This window comes from Cibotium barometz, chromosome 17, assembly GCF_041138505.1.
Source record: "Cibotium barometz isolate CiBa-2024 chromosome 17, ASM4113850v1, whole genome shotgun sequence".
Classification (NCBI taxonomy): domain Eukaryota; kingdom Viridiplantae; phylum Streptophyta; class Polypodiopsida; order Cyatheales; family Cibotiaceae; genus Cibotium; species Cibotium barometz.
In genome coordinates, this window is record NC_141062.1 from 35,315,821 (window position 1) to 35,341,244 (window position 25,424).

The 25,424-nt window shown below is 47.5% G+C and overlaps 1 protein-coding gene across 2 annotated transcripts in view; it reads left to right on the plus strand.

The window, feature by feature from the left end:
- LOC147629928 (E3 ubiquitin-protein ligase UPL6-like) overlaps positions 1-25,424 on the plus strand; it is a 124,561-nt gene that overhangs the window by 39,961 nt on the left and 59,176 nt on the right. Inside the window, exons 5-19 of one of the 2 annotated variants that reach the window (XM_086811458.1) lie at positions 4,944-5,130; positions 5,267-5,443; positions 5,541-5,723; positions 5,807-5,891; positions 5,993-6,102; positions 6,283-6,611; positions 6,770-6,866; positions 6,980-7,138; positions 7,275-7,361; positions 20,690-20,776; positions 20,951-21,091; positions 22,384-22,509; positions 22,668-22,766; positions 22,932-22,999; positions 23,119-23,185. In XM_086811458.1, the coding sequence (XP_086667584.1) occupies positions 4,944-5,130; positions 5,267-5,443; positions 5,541-5,723; positions 5,807-5,891; positions 5,993-6,102; positions 6,283-6,611; positions 6,770-6,866; positions 6,980-7,138; positions 7,275-7,361; positions 20,690-20,776; positions 20,951-21,091; positions 22,384-22,509; positions 22,668-22,766; positions 22,932-22,999; positions 23,119-23,185 (2,002 nt within the window). The remainder of the gene's footprint in view (positions 1-4,943; positions 5,131-5,266; positions 5,444-5,540; positions 5,724-5,806; positions 5,892-5,992; positions 6,103-6,282; positions 6,612-6,769; positions 6,867-6,979; positions 7,139-7,274; positions 7,362-20,689; positions 20,777-20,950; positions 21,092-22,383; positions 22,510-22,667; positions 22,767-22,931; positions 23,000-23,118; positions 23,186-25,424) is intronic. The other variant, XM_086811459.1, reaches the window with a different exon arrangement.

Here is a 25,424-nt window from a genome sequence, read left to right on the forward strand (position 1 = left end):
AGATCCTTAGACCTCGACTCGAGGCCTTGAGACTACTTTGTGCTTACATCCGATGGATGTGTTTTGGTGGTATGGGACGCCAAGGACTTTGCACGTGGAGCTATGTTTGTGATGCTACTACTCCCCTGTGCTTGGGTGTGAGCCTGAATGCCTCTATGGTGAGCTAGATGCCCGGGTCTTTGTGTGTTTCTCGTGTTTGTTAATGCTTAATTGCAGGGTCTGCTAGCCTGGGGGCTTTCCGTTGGTATCAGAGCAAGACCTGTTTGAATTAGGCTTGGAAAAATCTGAAAGGGGGAGAGGAGAAAATCCATCGCCTGGATCTTCAAGAGCTCAAGTTTTTGCGTTGTTCCTTTGTTTTCCAAGGTCTGGGACGCTTGGACAGTAAGCAGGGAATAAGGGGGCTGAGGGAGAATGTTGGTGTGGTTGGATGTGTGGACAGTGGGGTTTTGCAAAGAACTCCATATCCATGAGAAAAAACAGAGGGAAAAGCATCATGCTTTTTGTTGCTTTTTTGAGTTCGGGAAGCGGGGAATAACTGACTATGTGCAACCTCCTCTACTTACCGGACAGCCATCACACACTCCTCAACCTTGTGCATGGCCAAAGGCTTATGGGGTTATGTATTAGGTGAAGATGTATGCCTTGCAGACATACCACCTAACACACCTGGCCGCGGTGCTCAGCAAGCTGCAATACCCAATCCTCCCTCATTGGAGCAGAAAAGATGGGATACTCATGATACCCAAGCGATGGCTTTGATTGCTTTGTCTGTAAAGCGATGGCTTTGATTGCTTTGTCTGTAAAGCGATCAATCATACCGCATATCAGGTCTTGTAGGACCTCACGACGAGCCTGGGATGTACTTGAAAGTTGAAACCATGTATCAGGCAAAGAATGAGGCCAGGATTGCATATCTCAAGAAGGAACTTGATGGTGACAGTATGGTTGATCATCTTACAAAGATCCAGGACGTTTGGGAGCAATTCCTCAATATTAATGAGGTCATTTCTGAAAAGGAGCTGGTTTCTAGGACACTATTATCACTACCAGAAACTTATTTGAAGTTCCACACATCGCTTACTCTATCTATGCGGGGGAACTCGGAACCAATCTTGGTTGAAGAGTTGGTTGGCTTGTTACTACAGGAGGAGTAGAATCGGAAGAACAAATCTTTTGTCATGCATGGCAGTGATGAGGCTTTTGTTGCCCAAGGCAAGGACAAAGGAAAAGCCAAACGAATTTTTAGCCAAAGGTTGATTTGGGACAGGCTTCATAGAAGGCTAAAAATGATGTAGGCAAGCCTAAGAAAAAGGGAAAATGTCACTACTGCAAAAAGCCAGGTCACTATTTGAATGAGTGTAGAAAGCAGCTTGCAAATGAGAAGAAAAAGGAAAGCGGCATGGCTGTAGATTCTTCTTCATCACTTGCAGTGAAAGATGATGCATTAGTAAATCTTGTGCAAGATGAGTGGACTTTTCTTACTTGTAGTTATGATGCATCATTAGAGCATATGTCTCTCAGTGTCAATGAAAGACACAACACATGGTACTTTGACAGTGGTGCTTCTAAACAACATACCTCACAGAGGAATTTGTTCAAGAAGCTTATGGCTGGCCTTGAAGGCAAAAGGGCAACATGTGCAAACAATTCTTCTTATCTAGTTGAGTGTGTTGGTGAGGTGATCCTCATAATAGCATATGGTGGAGATTTATGTCTTCTAGATGTAGTGTATGTGCTTGACATTAAGAAATATGAAGAGTACTCGGAGCAGCTGTTACGACCTTGTGTTTTTCCCTCTGGACAACAAGTCAGTGGGCACGGGCACGGGCACGGGCACGGGATGGACAGTGTGAACGGCATCAAGTTGGATATGAAAAGGAAACCCATATATGGTGGCCAGCCCAAGTGTGAAAGGGGACAAAAGGGACCTTCAAATTTATAAGGTTTAATAACCTTTGATGATTAAATTATTATTTTTTAAGGCCTGCGTTTTTAATCTTTGCTTTTGGCGTTTTTGAGAAAAAGCGCATCGCCTCTTTATAAAGTGAAGGGTGGCTATTGAAGAGGTAGGTTGACGCATGGATCATCGTCGTGTGGCATGGCGGGTATCCCTTGGAGGTGGTCGCCATGTGGGACAGCGCCGCTACGCATGGTATACAGGCGGCGTGTATTGCTGCTGCGCATGGGCCACAACAGGTGCTGCTGCGCGCGTAGGACTCCAGGCGGCTGCTATGCAAGGGCTCCAGGTGGGTGCAGCTGCACATGGAGTACAGCCTACAGGCAAGCGACCAGGTGACTGCACCTATGGGCTGCTGCCAGTCGGGCAGCTGGGCAGGCTTCTGAGGGGAGGCCTCACATGTGGAAGACCAGGTGGCTGCGCCTTTGGGCTGCAGCCAGCAGCGGGAGTCGGGCGGGAGACTCACTATAGTCAGCCGGGCAGTCAGGTGTGTGCAGGCGGGCTGCATATGTGGAAGCAGCCAGCGCGGGTCTCTCTCTCTCTCTCTCTCTCTCTCTCTCTCTCTCTCTCTCTCGGAAGAAGGCGAGCTGAAGGAGGCAACGAGGGGTTGACAGCCAAGGGGTTTCTCTCTCTCTCTCTCTCTCTCTCTCTTTGCAAGCAAGTTTTGTTTACGAGATTAGGATGCAGAGGATCAAGCTACATATGCACAGGATGATGTTCTTGGAAGAGGTGTGTTGCTCTTCGACATGGACCTATGTGTATTCAGACATGTCCTCTATCTTTCTCTCTCTAGATTTTTGGCACTGTGATTGGATGGTGCATATGTGGGTTTATCTGTCATGGAAACATGGGATTGGTTTTTCGAGAAGAAACAGGACTTTGGTATCGAGGAAACATGCCTATGGTTTATGGATATAGGTCTATGGTTTATCAGATACAGGTCTTTGGTTTCAGGTGGAAAGCATGTCTCTGAATTCATGCGAACAGGTTCTAGTTTTCTGGAGGTTACATGCAAGCTGAGACTATAAGAAGGACATGTGGTTTGGTACAGACCTACTGCTATTTGGGAAAGGGTTGTGGGATCCATGATAGCGATGGAGAAGACCTTTTCAAGTAGGGAGGTATCGTACAGGTGTGCCTTCTCTATGGAATGCTGTGTTGGAATAACGAGAGTTCTTATTTGGAAGTCTTGGGTGAAAAGCTATAAGAGATCCTATTGGTAGAGGATTCGACAAGTTGTACTTTGTACTCAAATTTGATCAAGTAAAGAAATACCGCAAGGGGCGCCACTGCGTTTTGGGGCCAGTCGGTGTCCTTGTACTATTTGCAGGAGCACTCTAGCTCCCCTGTTTGTTTTCCTTTTCCAAGTTCGCATGGGTGATGAAGTGTTTTGTGTGCGAGTGTTTGTTCCACCGCGCGTCAGATTTCAGAAGGCCGGTTTCAGCAGCCATCACAAAAGCTTGGGCTCAATCTCAGAAATATGCACAATCTCAGAAGAAGTGTCCTCCACAGGTACCAAGGGTGCCACCAAAGCCCGAACCACCACAATCCCCCCTCTGCGAAAGGGAATGTCCATCGGAGAGGAAAACGCAGCCAAAGAGGGGCTGCTGTCCTGAAAAAACAGGCCGCCTAGATCCAAACTCCAAGTAGAAGTAAAATGCTGAAGAGAAAATTACCTTCTAGCTACAAGCGATGAAGCCAAACTGAACGGAAAACAATCAGCAGAAGCTGTCCAGAAAACGCAGCAAGTAGAAGGCTGCAAATCTGAGAAAAACGCAGAGGTTAAGGAGCTGTAAATAGGGCTGAATCTAGGGCAGCAGATGGAATCACTGAACCGGGAGCGTTGATACCATGAAAGAGTGCACAGAGCGGAAGCAAAAGAGCACTAGAGTGTGCTGAACTACAGTCCCAAGCACGAGACACAAGCAATCTCATAAATGAGGGAGCAAAAGATAGACTAGGCAAGATACAAGACTGAGGAGTGCTGGCCGACTGGAGACACTGAAACTGAAACTGGCCGACTGGGAAAAAACCATACAGGCTGGGAAAAATCCTAGAAAAATATATAAAATACGGGTGGCCAGCCCACAAGCAAGGGCCATGCAAAAGGGACCCAAAGGACACCAGAAACTGGGGATGAATGTGCTAACAATTCTTGCACTATTTTGTTGGAGTTGAAGCTTGTGGTGATATCTTGCAGCTTGTTAGGCCAATGTCGGGCACCAAACATCAATATATAGATCATGATGCCGGCGATTGTGGTGGGAATATTATTGGTGTGAATGCATAGATTCATTTAGCTTCTTGGGAGAGCTTGCAGAGTCTCTATAAAGAAGCTTCTCCAATTCCCTCATTTCTCATTTGACTCCTAGTGAGAAGTAGGTCCACAAGCATTAGCAGGAACATCCAGGAGGCATCAAAGACCAAGAAACAGCAGGATAAAGTCAAGGTGGGTCTTGCTACAACTTGATGGAATAGATTGATGCCATTAGAGTGAGATGATCAATGTCAATTATCTTGATTATTGTGTGATTACACCTTGTTTAAGCTCGTGTTTGTGTTCAACACTAATCGTAGATTTTTTACTTATTGGATGGATGGGCATGGGATGCCACTCATCCGAAGCATCCTAACTGGCATGGGTTGGCATCCCAGTCAGCTGGGGGTGAAGACAGGTGTTTCGCTTGTGTGTGAGGGTTGGTTGTCCTTTGTTTGAAATGGGTGGTCCCGATTTGCCGTTGAAAAGTAAGTGACAGGCGGGCGTGTTCCTTGTGTATCCAGCCTTAAGACCCACATTGGTGGAGCTCTTCACTTCTTTTCTTAGTGCATTCTGTAAACAGGATGTCAAGGCATTTCTGATGTTTAATCACCGGGGGGGGGGGGGGGGGGGGGGGGAGGGGTGGGTTTATATGCATTTATTGTTATAGGCTTTTCTTTGCTGTCTAATAAAAAAATGAAATGTTATTTTTTACTTGTGGTTTTGCAGTGAGTCTTTGAAGGTGGAGCTGTTGTCACCTGCCCCAGAATGGAGTTCACCAGCCAATGTGGCGGCTCTTCTTTTACAAACTGTACTCACACTCACAGATACACGAGATTCCTGGGCTGGATTGGTCATCGAGTTCCTCTTTGAGAAGAAGCTATTCTTGCTTCTTCGGGAACTTCTTCTGATTGTGGTAGGCAGCTGCTGCAGCGTGTAACTTTTGAATTGACAGTGGAGATGCACATGTATATCATGCTAGTATTGCTAGGTTTCAGAGTGTGTTTGCTTTCTTACACTGTTTCTGAATGTTTTTCTTTTGTTTTTGGCAGCAGCCGGGACAGGATAGCTTGGGTAACCATGTCTCCTGCTTAGAGCAGGCGGTGGTTTCGCTTGCACTAAGGCACTTAGAAAAAGGGCAAACTGTTAGCAGACTAGAAAGTTGGAGCTTTCCAACACAGATTTTATCCATTCCACTTCTATTCCAGAGGTTTCGCTCTGTGAAACAGGTGACATTTGGGTAGAGTGTCCATGAGTGTCTTGTTCACAGTAGCTTTTCTTGCATGCTTAGTAGGTATGTTGAAGCATTTCTTTGTAATTTACCAGGTTTTTGTGAGCAAGGGTCTTTGGGCATTCTCAATCTGCCAGCTGGCCTCATCCTTACCTGAATTCGTTGAACAGTTGCCCCCAAACATATCTGCACAGTTTCCCTCGAATGTATGCTTGCTTGGGAATCTTCTAGAAGTTTCAGGATCAGCTCTATGTCTACAGGATTGCACTTGGCAACTGGTAAAAGCTATGTCTACATGTCTTTCTGCTATTGTAGGAAGCATATCACGGATGCCAACAGCATGTTTGGGCTTCTGTTTCAGGCTGTTAACTTTGCAACAATTGCAAGATGTCTGATGGAAGAGCTTCCTTCTCAATATATAAAATCCTCAGAAGCTATTGTTGAAGGTAGTAAGCATGATCTGCTTGATTTCAATAGTGGAAATGCATGCTTGGCTTATGCTGACTTTGTTAGTTAGTGATGTCTCACTTATGATGCCTTCATGAAGCTTCTGAGGAGAACATGGAAGAAGATGGACCTGCTGTTGCAGTGCTGTCGGACAGAGCTCTAGAAGATCAACTTCTGTATGCCAGCAAAGTAGATATTCTAAAACATCTGGTAAGCAAAAACAAATTGTGAGGTTCTTTGAGGTTTGGTCTGGAGAGTGCATATTCTCTGCTTTTCTTTGAGCTAGTCCCTTCCCAAGTGTTCTGTGTCTGGTTAGTGGTTATGCATTTTGCTTTATGGGATTATATATTTTTGATTGGTGTGTGAATACCTGTTCTGGTTGTTCAACAGGTCAGGCTAGCTTTTCCAGATGTTTCTATGGCAGAAAAAGGAACCGAGCTAACGGAAGCACCTCCATCTAGTATCGAGGCTGCAGCTATGGGTGAAGTCTGTGCATTTCTCTATGCCACTTCTTCCTTATTTCCGAACTCGGGGGCCATAATGATCTTGGCCTACAACACTCAGCTTATTTCACACCTCTGGCACTATATGGAGAGATGCCACTTAGCACGTGAATGGCCCATCGTCAAGCTCCAGGGGAAGGAGAACAATGAAAGTCATCCAGCAACAGATATAGATGGCTTGATGCTTCCACTGTCAATATTCTGTCGTGTATATAGGTGAAAGCCTTTGCAAGTTCAGCTTGAGAACATTTGTGTAGGGTCGCACATTTTAATTTGTTGGCAACCGTTAGTATCGTTTATGCTTCGTGCACACACGTGTGTGTGTGTGTGGGGGGGGGGGAGCACTGATTGTCTATTCACTTGTGCGCTCTTAGTTATATGCTTGTAAGTATCGACAACGAAGAGTTCTATGAGCAGGAGAAGCCACTTCGATTAGATGACATAAGACTACTAGTCATCATACTGAAGGAGGTAATGCTCATCTGTTTTCTGTCTTTTCTGTCGCGGAGTTTTTTTTTTCCAACACGTGTGCGTGGAGTATCAACATTGAAATAAGAAAGGGAAACTGTTTGTGTCACTGGCAGGCTTTGTGGCAGCTGCTATGGGTGTTGCCCTCAAAATTGACACCAGGAACTTCAGCTGCACAAAGGAATAGGCCCAAATCTCATGCTGCCGGCAAGATCTTTTCATTGATTCCTTTTAGGCAGAAGGTCAGCGGTGTTTCTTCCAGGCTTCTTGCAGAGGTAAGCTAACGGGTTTTACTGCCATTTCAAGAAAGTGGGGAGGCTTTTGATCCTACTCTTGAAAGCATCGCTCTTTTTGATCCTACATTTTGTTTGCAATTGTGATAAGTGAGATCGATGCTCCTGTGTGATGCAGTTACAAGATTGGAATAATAGACGGCAGTTCATGCCTCCCCAAGCTTTCTATGCTAGAGAAGCCATGGATGAGATCTTCTTTTCCCAGGTTCGTCTCATATCTATGGCACGTGTGTTGAAAATGGTGAGCCATGGAAACTTGCACATCAAGAGACTATGGAGGATGAAAGATCTCCATGGTGTGTGTAGAGAGAGAGAGAGAGAGAGAGAGAGAGAGAGAGAGAGAGATTAACGTCTGCAAAAGGCCAAAGTGGCCTATAGTACACAACTGATGGTGTCTCATCAAAAGTAAGACAAAAAGGACTAAAAAAGTCCAGCTATGAAAGGAAAATACTCCTACTGAGGTACAACAAAAGTGTATAATATCTACAACTAGCATGGAGGATGAAAGATCTCCATGGTGTGTGGAGAGAGAGAGAGAGAGAGAGAGAGAGAGAGAGAGAGAGAGAGAGAGAAAGAAAGAAAGATTTTATTAACATCTTCCAAAAGACCGAACTCGGCCTATGAGACAAATCGGAGTACCTGTATGGGGTATCCTCTGTTATCTCAACAAAATGAAAAAGTACTGAACAAAAAAGCTGAATCTGGGTGTGCAGGGGATGGAGCTCTACTACTAGGAGAATGCAAAGCTATATGCATGGAGAGAGAGAGAGAGATTAAGGTCTGCGAAAGGCCAAAGTGGCCTATGAGACCAAAACATAGTACACAACTGATGGTGTCTCATCAAAAGTAAGACAAAAAGGACTAAAAAGGTCCTAAAACAGTCCTAAACAGCTATGAAAGGAAAATACTCCTACTGAGGTACAACAAAAGTGTATAATATCTACAACTAGCATAAGACTGGTGTAATCTGCTCATCTCAGTATCTCCCTCATGGGGTGCTGTAAGATAGAGAGACTAAAGTGGCGGGGCAGTCGTCTCCTGTGGCGGGTGATGATGGGTGATGAAGCGGCCGTGGACGAGGTCTTGGTAAGCGTGGGCATCTCGCTCGACAAAGTGCTATGGCTCTGTCAAGGGTGACTCCTCCTGAAGGACGTCTATGGGACGTTTGGCTCTCCGAGGGGGTAGTGGAGATCCTAGTCGTATCTGGGGTGGTCTTGGCCCTGAAAAATCTGTCATGGCTCGCTGGCGGGGTGGATCCTGGTGTGTTGTCCTAGCTCGTAGGAGGGCCTCTCGATGGCGTCTGAGCTCCAATAAGAAAAGCCCCAAACACCTCTGATCCTCAAACTCCATCACATGTCGTAATGGTCCAAAACCCTCTCAGAAGAGACACTAGTATCTCCCTCGTATCTCATAGTACACAGTACATCGGCATATGTAGTGCTCCTCTGACTCCACTTCCTGGTGACATAGCTGACAAATGCGGTCTTCTGGCTTCATCCCCTCGTATCTGCGAGACTCTACCCTCAGCTGATGTGATGAAGTGCGGATCTGTCCAATGGCACTGCGAATGCCATGTGAGAGATGGGTGTCCATGTATGTAGACCTTGTCACAAAGCCATCTGGGGAGAGAGGTAGAAAATGGTCTTGATATGGGCCATCTTCGTGCCTAGTGGTAGGGGGGGGGGGGCTGGACCATGTCGTTTTTGCATCTAGCCTCACGATACCCATCCTGATCACCCTATTCTGCTTAGAGCAACTAAGGTCCAAGAAGGGGCAGTCCAGGCTGTAATCAAATGGAGGGAGTGCATCAATCGTCATGCCATGTAATCTCAGCCAGGTACACATCGGGTGTACCAACATCGTGTATCACTGTCTGCTGCTAACTGCATGGAAGAGATAAGTGCTAGGTATGGGTATCTCTGTCTGGGGAGCTCCCATATCCTCTGCAAAAATGTAACTGACTGGAACATGGCTTTGGTAACTAGAGAGAGAGAGAGAGAGAGAGTTGTATTAACGTCTTCAAAAGGCCAAAATGACCTATGAGACCAAAAGGTTACATCATATCCATGAGGTACATCATCTTGGGCACAAAATAGTACTGAAGAAAGATCACAAAAATCTAGAACTATAAAATCTGATCTAGGTACATGAGCAGAGAGCTCTCATATCACCCTAATACATCCCTTATGGGCCGCCATGACATGGTGCTCAAGGTGGTAAAACTGAGCTGGCGCGAGAAGGTCCTGCGATGATGGGAGATGATACCCCGGATCCTCCCGTGGTGGCCTGGCCGTGGGTGAGGGCCATGGGGTCTGGGGCGTCAAGCTCTGCATAACTCAGTGGCTCTATTGAGTGTCACACCTCTTGATCGAGCTCCTGCACTAGCCTGTGGTTTGGGTATGATGGGTGGATCGGCCCTCGGAGTGCTGGTATGGAAGAAGTCGGTGAGAGCTCTCTGTGCTGGTCCTCGAGCAAGTACAGGTGATCTGGATCTCACTAAGGACTCCCTGTGTCTATGGAGCTCTAGAAGAAAAAGTCCCAAGCATCTCTGATCCGGGAAGTCCATGATCCAAGAAAGTGGTCCGAACCCAGCTCAGACGAGGCAGTGGAACCTCCCCCAAGAGAGAGAGAGAGAGAAAGAAAGAAAGATATATTAAGCGTCTACTAAAGACCCAATGGGCCTATGAGCCCAAAGTGATACAATAATGTCCATGGCATATCTCATCATGGAATGGAAAATAAAACAGAAAGAAAACATAAACATAGCTATCTCACTGGGGTGATACAAAACTGTCCATGGAAACTCATCATGGAATACTAAGAATATAGAAACATGAGAGCAACATCAGCTCCGAGTAGATGGTATACCACTCTCCAAAATATCAAGCATGGGGCTAATGAGTATGGCCGAGAGGTCTCCCTCAGCTGTGGCACGTGGAAAGGTAGCTTGATGGCGGTGGAGCATGTCCTGGATTTGGAGCTGATGAGGTGATCGTGGCTGATGGGGGCGGGCACGCTGGAGTGCAGAGGCTCGGTCCAAGGTAACTTCTCTCGGGTGAGGTAGGTCCAGAGCAGCTCGTGGAGGGTCCACAAGATCCACCATGTTGGTGTCGTCGACCTCTTGGGTCCGGAAGAAACTGGTGATGGCTGGCAGGCGAGGGAGGGAGCGGGGTGGCTGGGGCCGAAGCTCTCTCAAGAAGGTGTCCCTGTGTCTGCGGAGCTCAAGCAGGAAGAGGCCTAGGCAACGTTGGTCTTGGAAGTCAATGATCTTGGAGAGTGGACCAAATCCCTCACGAAATAGATAGTGAAATCTCCCGCGGATCTCATAGTATACTGGGAAGCGGCACATGTAATGCTCCTCTGTCTCAACCTCTGTGTGGCATAGTCGGTAGATCCTCTCCTCTCTGGGTCTCCGTATGAGCTTCCTGGCTCTGAAGATGCGCTCAGCTCTACTTGTCTCCAGTCTGAGGCGATGGGATGAAAACCGTATTTGGCCAATCGCAATCCGCATGGCATGGGCATGTGAACACTCAAGTAGCCCGGCTGCTGGATGCATCCATCCTCAATGAGTGTGAGGAAGTGATCTCTGTAGAAGTGCATCTTCGTTGGGGAGCTCCGGAGGTGTGATCCATGTGCAATGGGTGTAGAGGCTGAGAAGATCTAAGCGGATAACCCGGTTGGTATCCTCGTGAGAGAGCCAGAGAAAAGGGGAGTCCAAACTGTAATGAAGGGGGGGTAGGCGGTCCAGCGGAGCCTGTATACCGAGAACTAAGTGGAAACTAGTGCATACCATACTCCAGAGTGGCCCTCAAGTGCTAGCTGTCTGGAGGACTCTAGGGCAAGCCTTGAGTACCTGGGGGGATCCATGTGACTGTCTGGAAGAGTGCATCCACTACCATCGGGGTTGCAGCAAACTTTGCCTGGATAATCTGGTGTGGAACTGATGGTTTGCTCCGGATCATACGGGAGAACATCATGACCTGGGGCCTCTCAACTCGTTGCCAATTGTCATCGGATAAATCTGGCCCCAGAAGGCTGCTCCATACATCAAGGCTGGTGTGACGAGGGTGTCAAAAAGCCAGCCCTTTGTCCTGGGCTCCTGGAAATGTGCTTGGAAGCACTGGTGCTCAAGTAAGCTCAAGGCTGCATATCCCCATGTCACTCTGGCATGTCCTGCGGGAACCATGGTAAAGCGTGGGCCACTGAAAGTGACACCAAGGTAGCATAGGATGAGACAATCTCCATAGGATCCCCTCTATATGTGAAGCTCAACCTGGATGTGAAGGGGCGAGAGGTATTGAAGACCATTACCTTGGTTTTACCAAGGTTAACAGAGAGGTCCCGTTGAGTGCAAAAGTCATGTAAGGCATCCAACTGTCTCTGAAGTCCCTTGACTGAGTCTGACAGGACGACGATGTAGCATGGGGATCAATATGCCTGCCAGTGTGGGACCAGCCCCGCCTAATCCGTCAACGAAGCTCGAGATCTCATCAATGTAGATGTGTGTTGATTATAGAGGACTAAATAAAGTCACTGTTAAACACAAGTATCCTTTGTCTCATATTGATGATCTTTTAGATGCTCTTGGTGTGCAATTATCTTTAGTAAGATAGATTTAAAAAGTGGGTACCATCAGAGAAGACTCAGAGTAAAAGAAAAGGATGTGTTTAAGACACCATTCAGGACAAGATTTAATCATTATGAGGTATTGGAAAGCTCTTTGCTTCAAGAAATTAAGGAAGCACAGTTGGAGGATCCTCACTTTGCGAGATGTAAGCAAGAGAATCTAGGATGATTCTCTACTGAGGGATGAGTCAGCCTCGTTTGCCTCATGTACTCGAGATAAGTCAAGTTCGTATGCTCAATTCTCAGTGGAGAATGGGTTTGTTGTGGGTGATAGAGGGCCACCTTGTTTCACCTCAATAGTGCTGGGAATCTCCTGTGATGCACCTCCTGGGGCTCTCACTCATCTAGTGATGGACTCATAGAGGGCGATGATGCTCCAAACCATGTCAGATGGGACTCCGATCTCCTGTAGATGGTGTAGGAGGTGGTCTCGGGGTACAATATCAAAGGCTTTGCGGAAATCCACAAAGCAGGAGTAAATCCTCTGATGTCGTGCTCTACCCACCTCGATGATGGCACGGAGGGTGAAGATGTGGTCAAGGGTAGAATAGCTCCTTCAAAAGCCAGCCTGTCCTGAGGCTCTGCAGCCTTGGCTCTCTGTAAATGAATTGAGCTCCGTCTCTAGAACTGATCCATAGAGTTTGGCCAATGTGTGGCCAATCATGATTGTCCTGTAATTATTAGGATCAAGTTGATCTCCGGCTTTGAGGATGGGGGTGATTGTGTTGGTGGACCAAGAGGGTGGAAATCCTTCACAAAGGGCTCTATTGAACATGTAGGCTTGTAGGGGCGCCAAGGTATCATCGGCATGCGAGATGTTCTCGGCAGTGAGTCCCTCATGATCCCGGGCTCGCCCATTGCATAGTCTACTAATGGCCTTGAGGACCATGCCCTTTTTGAAGAAGGTCGAAGTGGTGTGACGGGGATCTGGTGGTGGGGGTACGGGTGGCTGATGGGTGATATGATAGAGGGAGCGTGCATAGGTGTTTCATGTGTCCGGGCAGGTGATAGGTGTGGGAGGGCAATATTCTGGGAGTTTCCTCCAGGCCTCTTTGCAATTCGGCCCTAAGAAAAGTCAGTATAACTCATCCTCTTTGCGAGCATAGAACTCCTGTTTCTTGCGTTGGGTGAGCCATTGAGAAATCCGTTGCGCTTGGTGCTTCATGATTTGCCCAGTTCGTACCTTATGCTTAAGACGGGAGCGTGTTGCCCGGCATTCGTCATCATATCAACAGTTATGGCGGCTTGTAGATGAAAGAAGCGGTGGCGGATGTGTGGAGTGTGGTGGTGAGCTGTGATGTGAGGGTGGATAGGGGGACAATAGGTTCTGCATCTTGGAGTTGGCGGTAGATGTGGTTGGAGTAAACAAGGTCAAGCTCGTGATCGAAAAGGACCTGAGTTTAATGTGAGATGGGGGGTGGTGGTGGAGGGACGGGTGGTGTGCTGGTAAGAGTGAAAGAGAGGTAGGCATGGTTAGCTTCAAAAGGGGGTGGCAGGATGGTGAAGTCGGGGAGAAGGTGTGCCAAAACCAGAGATCCCATAAGGTAGTCCACAGTGCTAGTACCTCATGAGTGAGGGAAGGAGGTGAGGGCATCGGAGGAGGGCCATCGAGACATCCTGTTGTAGATAACGAGACCATGTGCAGCTCCCAGCTCTAAGAAATATCTCCCATACACTGTGACCTCCTCACGGTCCTGTGATGATCGTTGCAACCATGTGTCAGTGATGTCCAGCTCCTGTTGTTTAATAGGGTCGTCTAGATCGAGTAGTGGGACCTGTTGACTTCTTGTCCTCGCGTTCAAACCCCCGATAAGAAGGACTTCCTCTTGCTGTGAGAACTCCGTGATATCCCCATATAATGGTAAGTATGGTGAGTGGCCATGCTGTGCGGCGTAAGGGAGTGGTGTGGTGCAAAATAACACGCAGCAATGTGGATGACTCTGTCACTTCTAAGCTGTAGCCGCACCCAAAGATACCGTGCATCCTTGTCCTTCCGGATGATGCTGAGAGTTTGTCGGAGATGGGATCTAAAATGAACAGCTACCCCTCCAGAGCCACGTACTCCTCCTGATGTGTGGGTCTCGCCTCGGAAAGCTGACTCCCACTCATACCCGGCTATGTATGGTAAGCCCCTCTCAGGGCTCTGATGAGTCTTTGTATAAAAAATGACATCCCTGCTTGTGAGAATCTCGCTCAAGCCTCTTGGATTCGACCATAGCATGCCATTGCTGTTCCATACTCCCAACCTCAGGTGTTTGATCTCATAGACCCCGCATCCCTATTTGGGACGGCGCTCAGTGATAATGACCCTACCATCTCTGTAGATAGCTCACTTGCTTGCTCTGCGGGCCTCATGAACTATCACCATAACCTCACGCCGGTGTGCCACTTGTGCTGGAGTGAGATCATCTCCCATGTACACCTGTGTGCCCTTGAGGGCAGCCTGCATGTCTAAGAAGGCCTGTCTGTTGGTGGCATCAGGGAATCTAATAATGAGGGGCCGCTCTCGTGTCATATCCTTGCCTGCCCTCCATGTATCTGCAAAAGGGGGGGCGATCCCGTCCACTCCTAGTATCTGGCAAAGCCTCATGCCATAACCACCATGTCAATCTCCTGTAGCCCCCACACGCACATGGAGGGCCCTATCCTTCTTGCGTTTCTCCTCCTCGAGAGTCTCATGTATGATGCTCTGTGGGGGTTTGTGCTTCTTCACCACCTCCACCCAATCTTTCTTAGTGGTCTGCAGTTCTTCCCACAACTTATCACTCGCAGCTTTCAACTTCGGAATGAGTGGGATGAGAGAGAGGGATCCCATTAGATAGTCCACTGTACTGGCTCCATGTCCGAAGGGGTAGGAGGTGCAGGAGTCGCATCTAGGCCATCTAGCGAGGCCATTATAAATGGCTAGCCTATGAGCCCCGCCGAGGGCTAAGAGAGACTCTCCATAGTCTGTGCGGGCTGTTGTATCCTGTGATGTCTTCCAGATCCATAACCCACCATGTCAATCTCTTGGTACATTGGATCATCTGTCTCAAAGAAGGGTACCTGTGCACCCGTGGTGCGGGCATTGAAGTCTCCAGCGAGGAGGATGTCCCCTAGACTGGAAAACTTCATAATGTCGTCATAAAGGGGCAGGTACATGGACTCTCCATGGGTGGCATAGTTAGAATTGAAGGGTGCAAAGTAGCACATTGCAAGGTAGATGTCTCAGGCCCTCTCTGTTTGGATCCTCACCCACAAGAACCGTGCGGCCTCAGCCTGTCCGACCACCTGTATCACATGTTGAAGCTCCTCCTTGTATAGTAAAGCCAGCCCTTCCGACCCCCGGGTATCCCTTGCTGTGCGTGGGTGTGGGCGGTGAACATCTTTAAATTGAGTACGTGCCCTCAAGGTCTCGTTTTCCACTTTAAGGGTGGCGACTTGGGCCTCCAACTCCGTGATTAGTGAGGTGTGGTGGCTGGTTTTTGCGTCCAACATTTGGACCATTTCCTCGTGCATCTTGCTTAGCTGAGTTGCCATGTATGCCTGCATGCTTGCCTTCCACCTATCCATCTCCTCTTGCATGGAGGCACGCAACTCACGCCTGATGTCATCACTATCCTTGTTCTCCTCGAGCTTCTTTTGTAGGTGCTTAATGTCTGTATCATGCATTTTGCATACTTCTCTCATGGTGGTCAGGCATGTTTTGATATGGGGGTCGTCGATCTTCTGTGTGCTCGCGCAAATCGAGGTGTATTTCCTCAGCTTCTCACCTCTAGTCCTTGTTGCCGGCGAGCTGTCCATGTTGGACTGAAGGGGTCCCCCTTCTAGTACTGATTTTGGTCCTCAGCTGGTGGCCCCCATAGATGGCCAGCTGCAAGTGGGGAGGCAAGTAGCAGATAATAGGATTATGTTGCTATGATGGCTCGTAAGGATACATGGCTATGGCATTGGAGAAAGATAGATATATTAAGGGTCTACTAAAGACCCAATGGGCCTATGAGACCAAAGTGATACAATAATGTCCATGGCATATCTCATCATGGAATGGAAAATAAAACAGAAAGAAAACATAAACATAGCTATCTCACTGGGGTGATACAAAACTGTCCATGGAGACTCATCATGGAATACTAAGAACATAAAAACATGGGAGCAACATCAGCTCCGAGTAGATGGTATATCACTCTCCAAAATATCAAGCATGGGGCTGACGAGTATGGCCGAGAGGTCTCCCTCAGCTATGTCACGTGGAAAGGTAGCTAGATGGCAGTGGAGCATGTCCTGGATCTGGAGTTGATGAGGTGATCGTGGCCGATGGGGGGGTCGATATTAAGTGTCTACTATAGAGAGAGAGAGAGAGAGAAAGAAAGAAAGAAAGATTTTATTAACGTCTTCCAAAAGACCGAACTCGGCCTATGAGACAAATCGGAGTACCTGTATGGGGTATCCTCTGTCATCCCAACAAAATGAAAAAGTACTGAATAAAAAAGCTGAATCTGGGTGTGCAGGGGATGGAGCTCTATTACTAGGAGAATGCAAAGCTATATGCATGGAGTATACAATCATGATATGCAACCTAGCTAGCTCCATCCTGTACCATACTGGGGGTATAAAATGGTATACATCAGTGAAGGGGGTGTCCACAGCTCCCTGAAGAACATGCCTGGGTGTGCTCTGAAGCGAGCCAGTCGCTCCGCACCCTCTCTGTGAAACTGAGCTCTGATCTCTGTCATCTCTCTCTGGTATAGGCGTGGTGTCCGAAAGCCAGGTGTCCTCTGTCTCCTGCGGGCTCTAAGTGTCTCTGCTCTCTGGAGAGTAATCCCCTGCCGTGTAGGGGCTGGGAGGGGTATGGATCTCTGGAAAAATGTAGTAATTTGTGTCTGTCGCCCCCCCTCTGGAGCTGTCTGAGCCTGTAATAATGTCTCTCTGTGGCGCTGTATGTCTAGAATGTATCTCCCTAGTATGCGCTGGTCTGCTGTCTCAAAGATCTGGCGTAGGGAATGTGGCTCTCTGAATAAAATGGGATATCTCTCTCTGATGGCTGTATATGCTCTGCATCTGCATACATAATGCTCCTCACTCTCCACCTCCTCTCTGCACAATCTGCATACCCTCTCCTCTCGGGGAATCCGTGCTGCTCTGCCAGTCTCAATCTCCAATCGGTGTGATGAAACTCTGAGCTGACCAATAGCCACTCGGGAGCCGTGTGGTAAAAAGCCCTCCATGTATCTAGGCCTCTCTATAAATCCATCATCAGTGATACTCATGAAGTGATCTCTGTAGTATAGCATCTTCGGTGGAAGAGGCTGTGTAGGCGATATCCATGTCTCTCGTGTATAGAGCTGCCATAGATCCTGTCTCAATACTCTGTTCCTCTCACTATGAGAGAGACGGATATGTGGTGCATCCCTGTCATACTGGAATGGTGGTAGATGATCCATGTCTAGGCCATGCTGTGAGAACCAATGTGTGACCTGTGCATACCATGATCCTCTGTCTCCTGCCTCAGCCAACTGTCTAGATGCCTGAAAAGCTCTGTATGATAATCTGTCATGTGGCATCTCTCTGAATCTGTCTAGCAGGCATATAGTCTGAAATATGGCCTCTACCATCATAGGAGGCGCAGCAAACTCTGCTCGGATAATGTCATGAGGTACTGACGGTTTGCTGCGTATCATGCGTGCCATCATGAGGGCCTGTGGTCTCTCTATCTGTGTCCACCAATGAGTAGCAAGGCCTGGCGCCCATACTGCTGCTCCATACATCAATGCCGGTGTGACTAATGTGTCAAATAGCCACCCCTTCGTCCGGGGCTCCTGAAAATGCGCCTGGTGGCACTGTCTCTCTAGCATAGCCAATGCTGCATATCCCCGTGTCAATCTAGCTCTGGCTGCTGAACCCATGGTAAAGCGTGTGGCTGCTGCAGAGAAGGTAACCCCTAGGTACACGTATGATGTCACCACCTCCACCTGGCATCCTGCGAGAGTGAATGTCAGCTGACTCCTGCCCTGTCTCGATGTATGAAAGACCATAACCTTGGTTTTCCCAAGGTTCACAGTAAGACCCCTCTGCGTGCAGAAATCATGGAGTGCATGTAGATGCTGCTGTAGACCACCTGGGGACTCAGACACTAATACAATATCATCAGCATAGAGCATAATATGTACTGAGGTACCTGCTAAATCCACTCCATCTCCGCCTCCCCGTGTAATGAAGTCAGCCACCTCATCAATGTATAACCCAAATAGCGTGGGGGAAAGTGGGCATCCTTGCTTCACACCAATGGTGCTAGCAATAGTCTCGGACATACCTCCTGGACATCTGACTCGCCCAAAAACCTGCTCATATAATGCATAGATGCCCCATGTCATATCTGCTGGTATGCCAAGAGACTGCAGGCGCTGAAAGAGCCTCTCTCGTGGTACTGTGTCAAATGCCTTGCGGAAATCCACAAAGCAGCAATAGAGCTTTCTCTTCCTCACTCTGGCCTGATCAATCATACATCTCAAAGTGAATACATGGTCAGTGGTAGAGAAAGCTCTCCTGAAGCCTGCCTGCCCTGATGAGCGTAAGCCTGCTCGCTCAGCATATAAGCTAAGCTCCTGCTCCAGCACTGCACCATAGAGTTTGGCTAGCACGTGGCCAACCATAACCGTCCTGTAGTTGCTCGGATCGAGCATATCCCCTGTTTTGTGAATCGGCACAATGGTGTGCATCGTCCACTCCGCAGGCAAACCCTCTGCTAGTGCCCTGTTAAACAGGTGTGCAAGAAAAGGAGCTAAAGAATCTACTGCATATATGAGATGCTCACCCTGCAGGCCCATATGGTCGGCGGCCCGTCCATGCTGTAGGCGGCGGATAGCTTCCTGTACCATCGAGTGGGTAAAGAAGCTAGCTGTGGTAGGTCGAGGCTCCTGTGGCTGAGGTATAGGTGGCTGCTGTGGGGCATGGTATAGACCCTCTGCATATGTGTGCCATGTCTGTGGGTCTGCAATAGGCGTCGGGGTCCGGGGCTCTCTGAAGTGCCGCCATGAGACAGGGCTATCTCTACTCATGAAGAAATGAAAGATCTCTAGCTCCTGTATCTCTGCGAAGGCCCGCCTTTTGCGGCGAGTAAGTCTCCTCATCTCTCTCCTCGACTCCTGCTCTGTGATGGCTCCCAAGGCTCTCTGTATGCGGAGTCGTGAGTATAGGGCTCTGCACTCGTCATCATACCATCTGTTCTGGGGCATAGTCCCAGGTCTCGCAGGCTCTCCTGAGTGTACACGATGTGGGAAGCTCTGTAATGCAGCCGTGTGTAGGAGTGATGCGAGCTGGGCTGTAATGGTATCCATAGATGCCAGGGGATCCATGAGTAGGAGTCCATCCTCTACTCTGCCAGTGTATATATCTGCCATGTCATGTGTGAAGTAGATGGTAGTGTGTGGCGTCGGTATGTGGGGGGCTGGTGATACTGGTGATCCGGCTAGTGAAAATGCCAAGTATGTATGATCTGCTCCAATAGGACGAGGTGGAATGGAGAATGAGGTGACAAGCTGTGATGCCTCCAAAGACCCCATAATGTAGTCTACCACCGTGCCTCCGGTCCGTGTATGACCCCCATGTGGGAAGCATGTCAGCCCTCCTGACCCCAGCCACTGTAGCATCCCGTTATAAATAACGAGACGATGCCTGGCTCCCAACTCTAGTAAGTGGTCCCCATAATGCCCTCTGTCTGGTCCAGTGTCCTCTGATGCCCGACTAGCCCCTATCTCCTCTGGATCCACAGGGTGGAGAGAGAGAGAGAGAGAGAGAGAGAGTACTAAAGACCCAATGGGCCTATGAGACCAAAGTGGAAAATAAAACAGAAAGAAAACATAAACATAGCTATCTCGATAATGCTCAAATGTAGAGAGATAGACTACACGGCTGTAATGGTGTAATGGTTCTTAATTTATTTTTAATGAAGTACATGTACCTTTTATAAGTACAAAGGTTTTCCTCTTGACATCAGTGCTTATGTCACATTACACACAAATATCTAAATATTATTGATACCCCTCTAAGAGGTGATTCACACACACATGCATACTTCCTCACTCATAAGAGTGGGTTCACACATAGGTAAGACGTTGATTCCCAACATTCAGGAAGGCTTTGGTGGTATGGGGGATGCCGGAGTTAGACACGGGACGGGCTGCATATCTGGGTGGCGAACACAAAACTAAAGAAAACGGCAAAATAAAAATACTCCAAAATTGGGCGAAACAACAATTTCCCAGAGGTTTTGCATGCATTTCAAAACATTTAGCCCTAGAAATGTTTTGCCCGTTTTGTTAAATGCTGTTTCTCTAAGTTGCCATTCCCATTTTTGTTTCCGAATCTCCTCTCGAGTTTTCCCACAATTTTTTTCTTAAGTTTTTATTTCCCAAAGTTCCTCACCATCTCCTCCAAATTATCATGCACTTCACATTTCTCCACTAGTCGTCTCAACTTTTTCTTCATTTCTATTTAATTTTACAGTTTTACCTTTCATGTGTGCTATATACTGTTAAAGACTTGCCTTTTTCTAGCCATTTTTGTTTCTTAGTGTCAGGCCGTTTTTGTCGCATAGACATCTGCCCTTTATGTTTCCATCTCATGCAACCATGGGTGGACGGAGTGCAATTCTCCTTAGTTGTAGTTGGTTCTCAGCCGACAGCTCCCAACACCATGAAGCATGTGAAGAGCTAGTCGAAGATAAATAGGAGGGAGCACCAAGGACTGAGAATTAATGGTGTATGTATGTATCTCAGGAATGGTTGCTGGCAGCTTTAGAAGCAAACAAGTTACGACTTCTTTTGATAAGGGATTTGAACTGTCTGTTTCTTGGTCTGATTTTGTAAAAGAGTATGTTGTTAGGTTCATTAAGATGAAATGGGCCAACTCGAGTTTGTGTTGATGCAGGTGGAAATTGAGAATTCCAGAGCACGTGAGCTTCTTGCCCAGGCTCCTTTTTTGGTTCCATTTACACACAGAGTTCGCATTTACACTGTAATTATTTCCATACATTATTGCAACTGATTACTATGTTTAGATGCTCTACTTTGTGCAGAAATGTTTGGAATTATTGAATACCTTGTCATTTGTTTTTGAGTTTGGGTGGGTGAGTGTGTGTGTGTGTGTGCGCGCGCGCGCGTTCTAAAACAAGATTGTACTTGTGTACAGGCACAGTTAAGTTCTGCAAGGCAGCAGAACAGTTTTCAAAGTCCCTTCCACCATAGATTTCCTGTAAGAATTAGGAGAGATCGAATAGTAGAAGATGCATTTACCAGTCTCAACTCACTGCAAGAATCTCTTCAAGGCACGGTGAGTGTCTCCTTTTTTTTATAAGGCCAAGAGTATATCCTACAGTAGTGTCAGGGTTCGGTACCCGCCCGGAGGCGGCTTGATCTTCCCGCCCGAAGGCATTACAACTTGGGCCACAACACCAACAGGGGCTTGTGGGGATTTGACCCGGGCCCTTCCCTCAAGCCTTCACCACTGGGCTATGCGCCAGTTTGCTAGAGTCTCACTCTTGTTCTGCCTTCTGGTTAACTTGAGTTCTCTAAGCTCAAGACGATTGCTGTCCTGGAGAAGGCGTCATAAAGCTGTTATCAGAGCTAGAACTCAAGTTGTAAAAAAGCTTAAATAGGGTAAATGAATGGGACACAGGCTATTGACATGATAGGTACGGGAACAGCCAAAACATGGGCCTCTTTGTTGAAAGTTTGGAACATTGGTTTCAGAGGGTCCCTCGTTTCTGCAGTTTTCCATTTTTGAAATGACTTGGTTTCTTTCTTTCCCTCTGCTGTTTCAGCTGTATACCAGACAGCACCCTCTGGACCCCCCATTTGAGGTCATGTTTAGGTCGAAAGACTGACCCACCTTTCTTCTCCTTTTTTTTTCTTGGGGCCATGAAGAGATCCTACAGTAGTCTCAGGGTTTGGTACCCTCCCAGAGGAGGCTTCGTCTTCCCGCCCGAAGGCATTACAATGGTCACAACACCAAAGGGGGCTTGTGGGGATTCGACCCGGGACCATCCCTCAAGCCTTCACCACTGGGCTATGTACCAGTTTGCTAGAGTCTCACTTTTTTTCTGCCTTCTGGTTAACTTTGAGTTCTCTAAGCTCAAGACGATTGCTGTCATGGAGAAGGTGTCATAAAGCTGTAATCAGAGCTAGAACTCAAGCTGTAAAAGCTTAAATAGGGTAAATGAATGGGACATGAGCTGTTGACATGATAGGTACGGAAACGAAATGAGGGCCTCTATGTTGAAATTTTGAAACTTTTGTTTTAATGGGTCCCTCATTTCTGCAGTTTTCCATTTTTGAAATGACTTGTTCCTTTCTTTCCCTCTGCTGTTTCGGCGGTGTCCCAGACTGCACCCTCTGAACCCCCCATTTGAGGTCAAAAGACCCACCCACCTTTCTTCTCCTCTTCCCTCCTTACATCCCGGTTTTCCAATATCCCATGACATCAGTCTTCACGAGTTTCATGTTATACTAATCAATTTAAAATTGAAAACTGACAGTCTAGTTCTTTCTCATGGGAAGAGCAGATCTTATTGATACAAGGGCTATTCTTGGTCCCCCCCCACCCCCGTGCTCTTTCTGTTACAGATCCGGGTTACATTTGTGAATGAGTTTGGGGTTGAGGAAGCTGGAGTGGATGGCGGTGGCTTATTCAAAGATTTCATGGAGAACATCACAAAAGCTGCGTTTGATATACAATATGGCTTGTTCAAGGTGATTGTGCGGTGTCATCACGTGACTCAATTCGCATGTTAAATGGAAAGGGGAAGAAAACAATTCTATGCTAATAATACACGTCTGCAATCAAACAGGGAGTGAGAAGTCATTTAAGAGTCCTGTGCTTTATAGGTGCCATCATTTTGCTTTTTCAGGAAACACCTGATCATCTTCTCTACCCGAACCCGGCATCACATATGGTACATGATGACCACCTACAATACTTCGAGTTCTTGGGAAAAATTTTAGGAAAGGTAATGCTTGGACTGCTTTATGTGGGTTAAGTTGTCTAGTTTCTATATGATATATTTATTGAAAGCATCTAATAAACACTATGCATAGTCAAATATTCGAGCTGATCTCCACCCTCGGTACTATTTGATGATGGCAGTATGTGACATGGCAGTAATTGCATGCAGGCTATGTTCGAAGGCATCTTGGTAGACATACCCTTTGCCACTTTCTTTTTGAGCAAATTGAAAAAAAAGTAAGCTGATTCTGATTATAATTGTGGTGCAGTTACTATTCAAATACATGAAATTGAATGATTATTGGATGAAACAAGTAGTAAATATTTCCCTTGGTTTTGTGGGTCCTTTGAATCAGGCACAACAATTTACATGACTTGTCATCCTTGGATCCAGAGCTTTATCGGAGCCTTCTTTTCCTCAAGGTGAGAGAGAAAGAAAGAAAGAATTTTATATTAAACGTTTTCAAAAGACCCAGTGGGTCTACGAGACCAAAAGTGATACAATAGTGTCCATGTAATCTCATCATGATACAAAAGAAAACGAGAGAGAGAGAGAGAGAGAGAGAGAGAGAGAGAGAGAGAGAGAGAGAGAGAGAAGGGTGAAATGAAATGAAATGCTATATTAACGTCTTCAAAAGGCCATAATGACCTATGAGACCAAAAGTTACATCATGGTGGATCTGATACAATGTCTGGATAAAAAAACCGAGAGAGAGAGAGAGAGAGAGAGAGATTAAGTGTCCCTGTGTCTGCGGAGCTCAAGTAGGAAGAGGCCTAGGCAATGCTAGTCCTGGATGTCAATGATCCTGGAGAGTGGACCAAATCCCTCACGAAATAGATAGTGAAACCTCCGCGGATCTCATAGTATATTGGGCAGCGGCATATGTAATGCTCCTCCGTCGTCTCAACCTCTGTGTGGCATAATTGGCATATCCTCTCCTCTCTGGGTCTCCGTATGCGCTTCCTGGCTTTGAAGATGCGCTCAGCTCTACTGTTCTCCAGTCTGAGGCGATGGGATGAAAACCATCTGGCCAATCGCAATCCGCATGGCATGGGACATGTGAACACTCAAGTAGCCTGGTTGCTGGATGCATCCATCCTCAATGAGTGTGAGGAAGTGATCTCTGTAGAAGTGCATCTTCGTTGGGGAGCTCTGGAGGTGTGATCCATGTGCAATGGGTGTAGAGGCTGAGAAGATCTAAGCGGATAACCCGGTTGGTATCCTCGTGAGAGAGCTAGAGAAAAGGGGAGTCCAAATTGTACTGAAGGGGGGGTAGGTGGTTCATGCGGAGCCTATATACTGAGAACCAAGTGGAAACTAGTGCATACCATACTCCAGAGTGGCCCTCAAGTGCTAGGTGTCTGGAGGACTCTAGGGCAAACCTCGACTCTCGAGCACCTGGAGGGGATCCATGTGACTGATGCGATGGAGGTATGTGACTGTCTGGAAGAGTGCATCCACTACCATCGGGTTGCAGCAAACTTTGCCTGGATAATCTGGTGTGGAACTGATGGTTTGCTGCAGATCATACGGGAGAGCATCATGACCTGGGGCCTCTCAACTCGCTGCCAACTGTCATCGGATAAATATGGCCCCAAAAGGTTGCTTCATACATCAAGGTTGGTGTGACGAGGGTGTCAAAAAGCTAGCCCTTCGTCTTGGGCTCCTGGAAATGTGCCTGGAAGCACTGCCGCTCAAGTAAGCTCAAGGCTGCATATCCCCGTGTCACTCTGGCATGTGTTGCGGGAACCATGGTAAAGCGTGGGCCACTGAAAGTGACACCAAGGTAGCATAGGATGAGACAATCTCCATAGGATCCCCTCTATATGTGAAGCTCAATCTGGATGTGAAGGGGCGAGAGGTATTGGAGACCATTACCTTGGTTTTACCAAGATTAATAGAGAGGTCCTGCTGAGTGTAAACGTCATGTAAGGCATCCAACTGTCTTTGAAGCCCCTCGGCTGAGTTTGAGAGGAGGACGATGTCATTTCCATAAAGTAGTATGGGGATCAATACGCGTGCCAGTGTGGGACCAGCTCCGCCTAATCCGTCAACGAAGCTCGAGATCTCATCAATGTAGAGGCCGAAAAGAGTGGGTGATAGAGGGCAGCCCTGTTTCACCCCAATAGTACTGGAAATGTCATGTGATGTACCTCTTGGGGGCTCTCACTCGTTCGTTAACGGACTCATAGAGGGGGGATGATGCTCCAAACCATGTCAGATGGGACTCCGATCTCCTGCAGACGGTGTAGGAGGCGGGCTCGGGGTACAATATCAAAAGGTTTCCGGAAATCCACAAAGCAGCAGTAAATCCTTTGATGTCGTGCTCTATCCTCCTCGATGATGGCACGGAGGGTGAAGATGTGGTCAAGGGTAGAATAGCTCCTTCAAAAGCCAGCCTGTCCAGAGGCTCTGCATCCCTCGCTGTCTGCAAATGAACTTAGCTCCGCCTCTAGCACTAATCCATAGAGTTTGGCCAATGTGTGGCCAATCATGATCGTCTTGTAATTATTAGGATCAAGTGGATCTCCGGCTTTGAGGATGGGGGTGATGGTGTTGGTGGACCAAGAGGGTGGAAATCCTTCACAAAGGGTTCTATTGAACATGTAGGCTAGTAGGGGCGCCATGGTATCATCGGCATGCGAGATGTTCTCGGCAGTG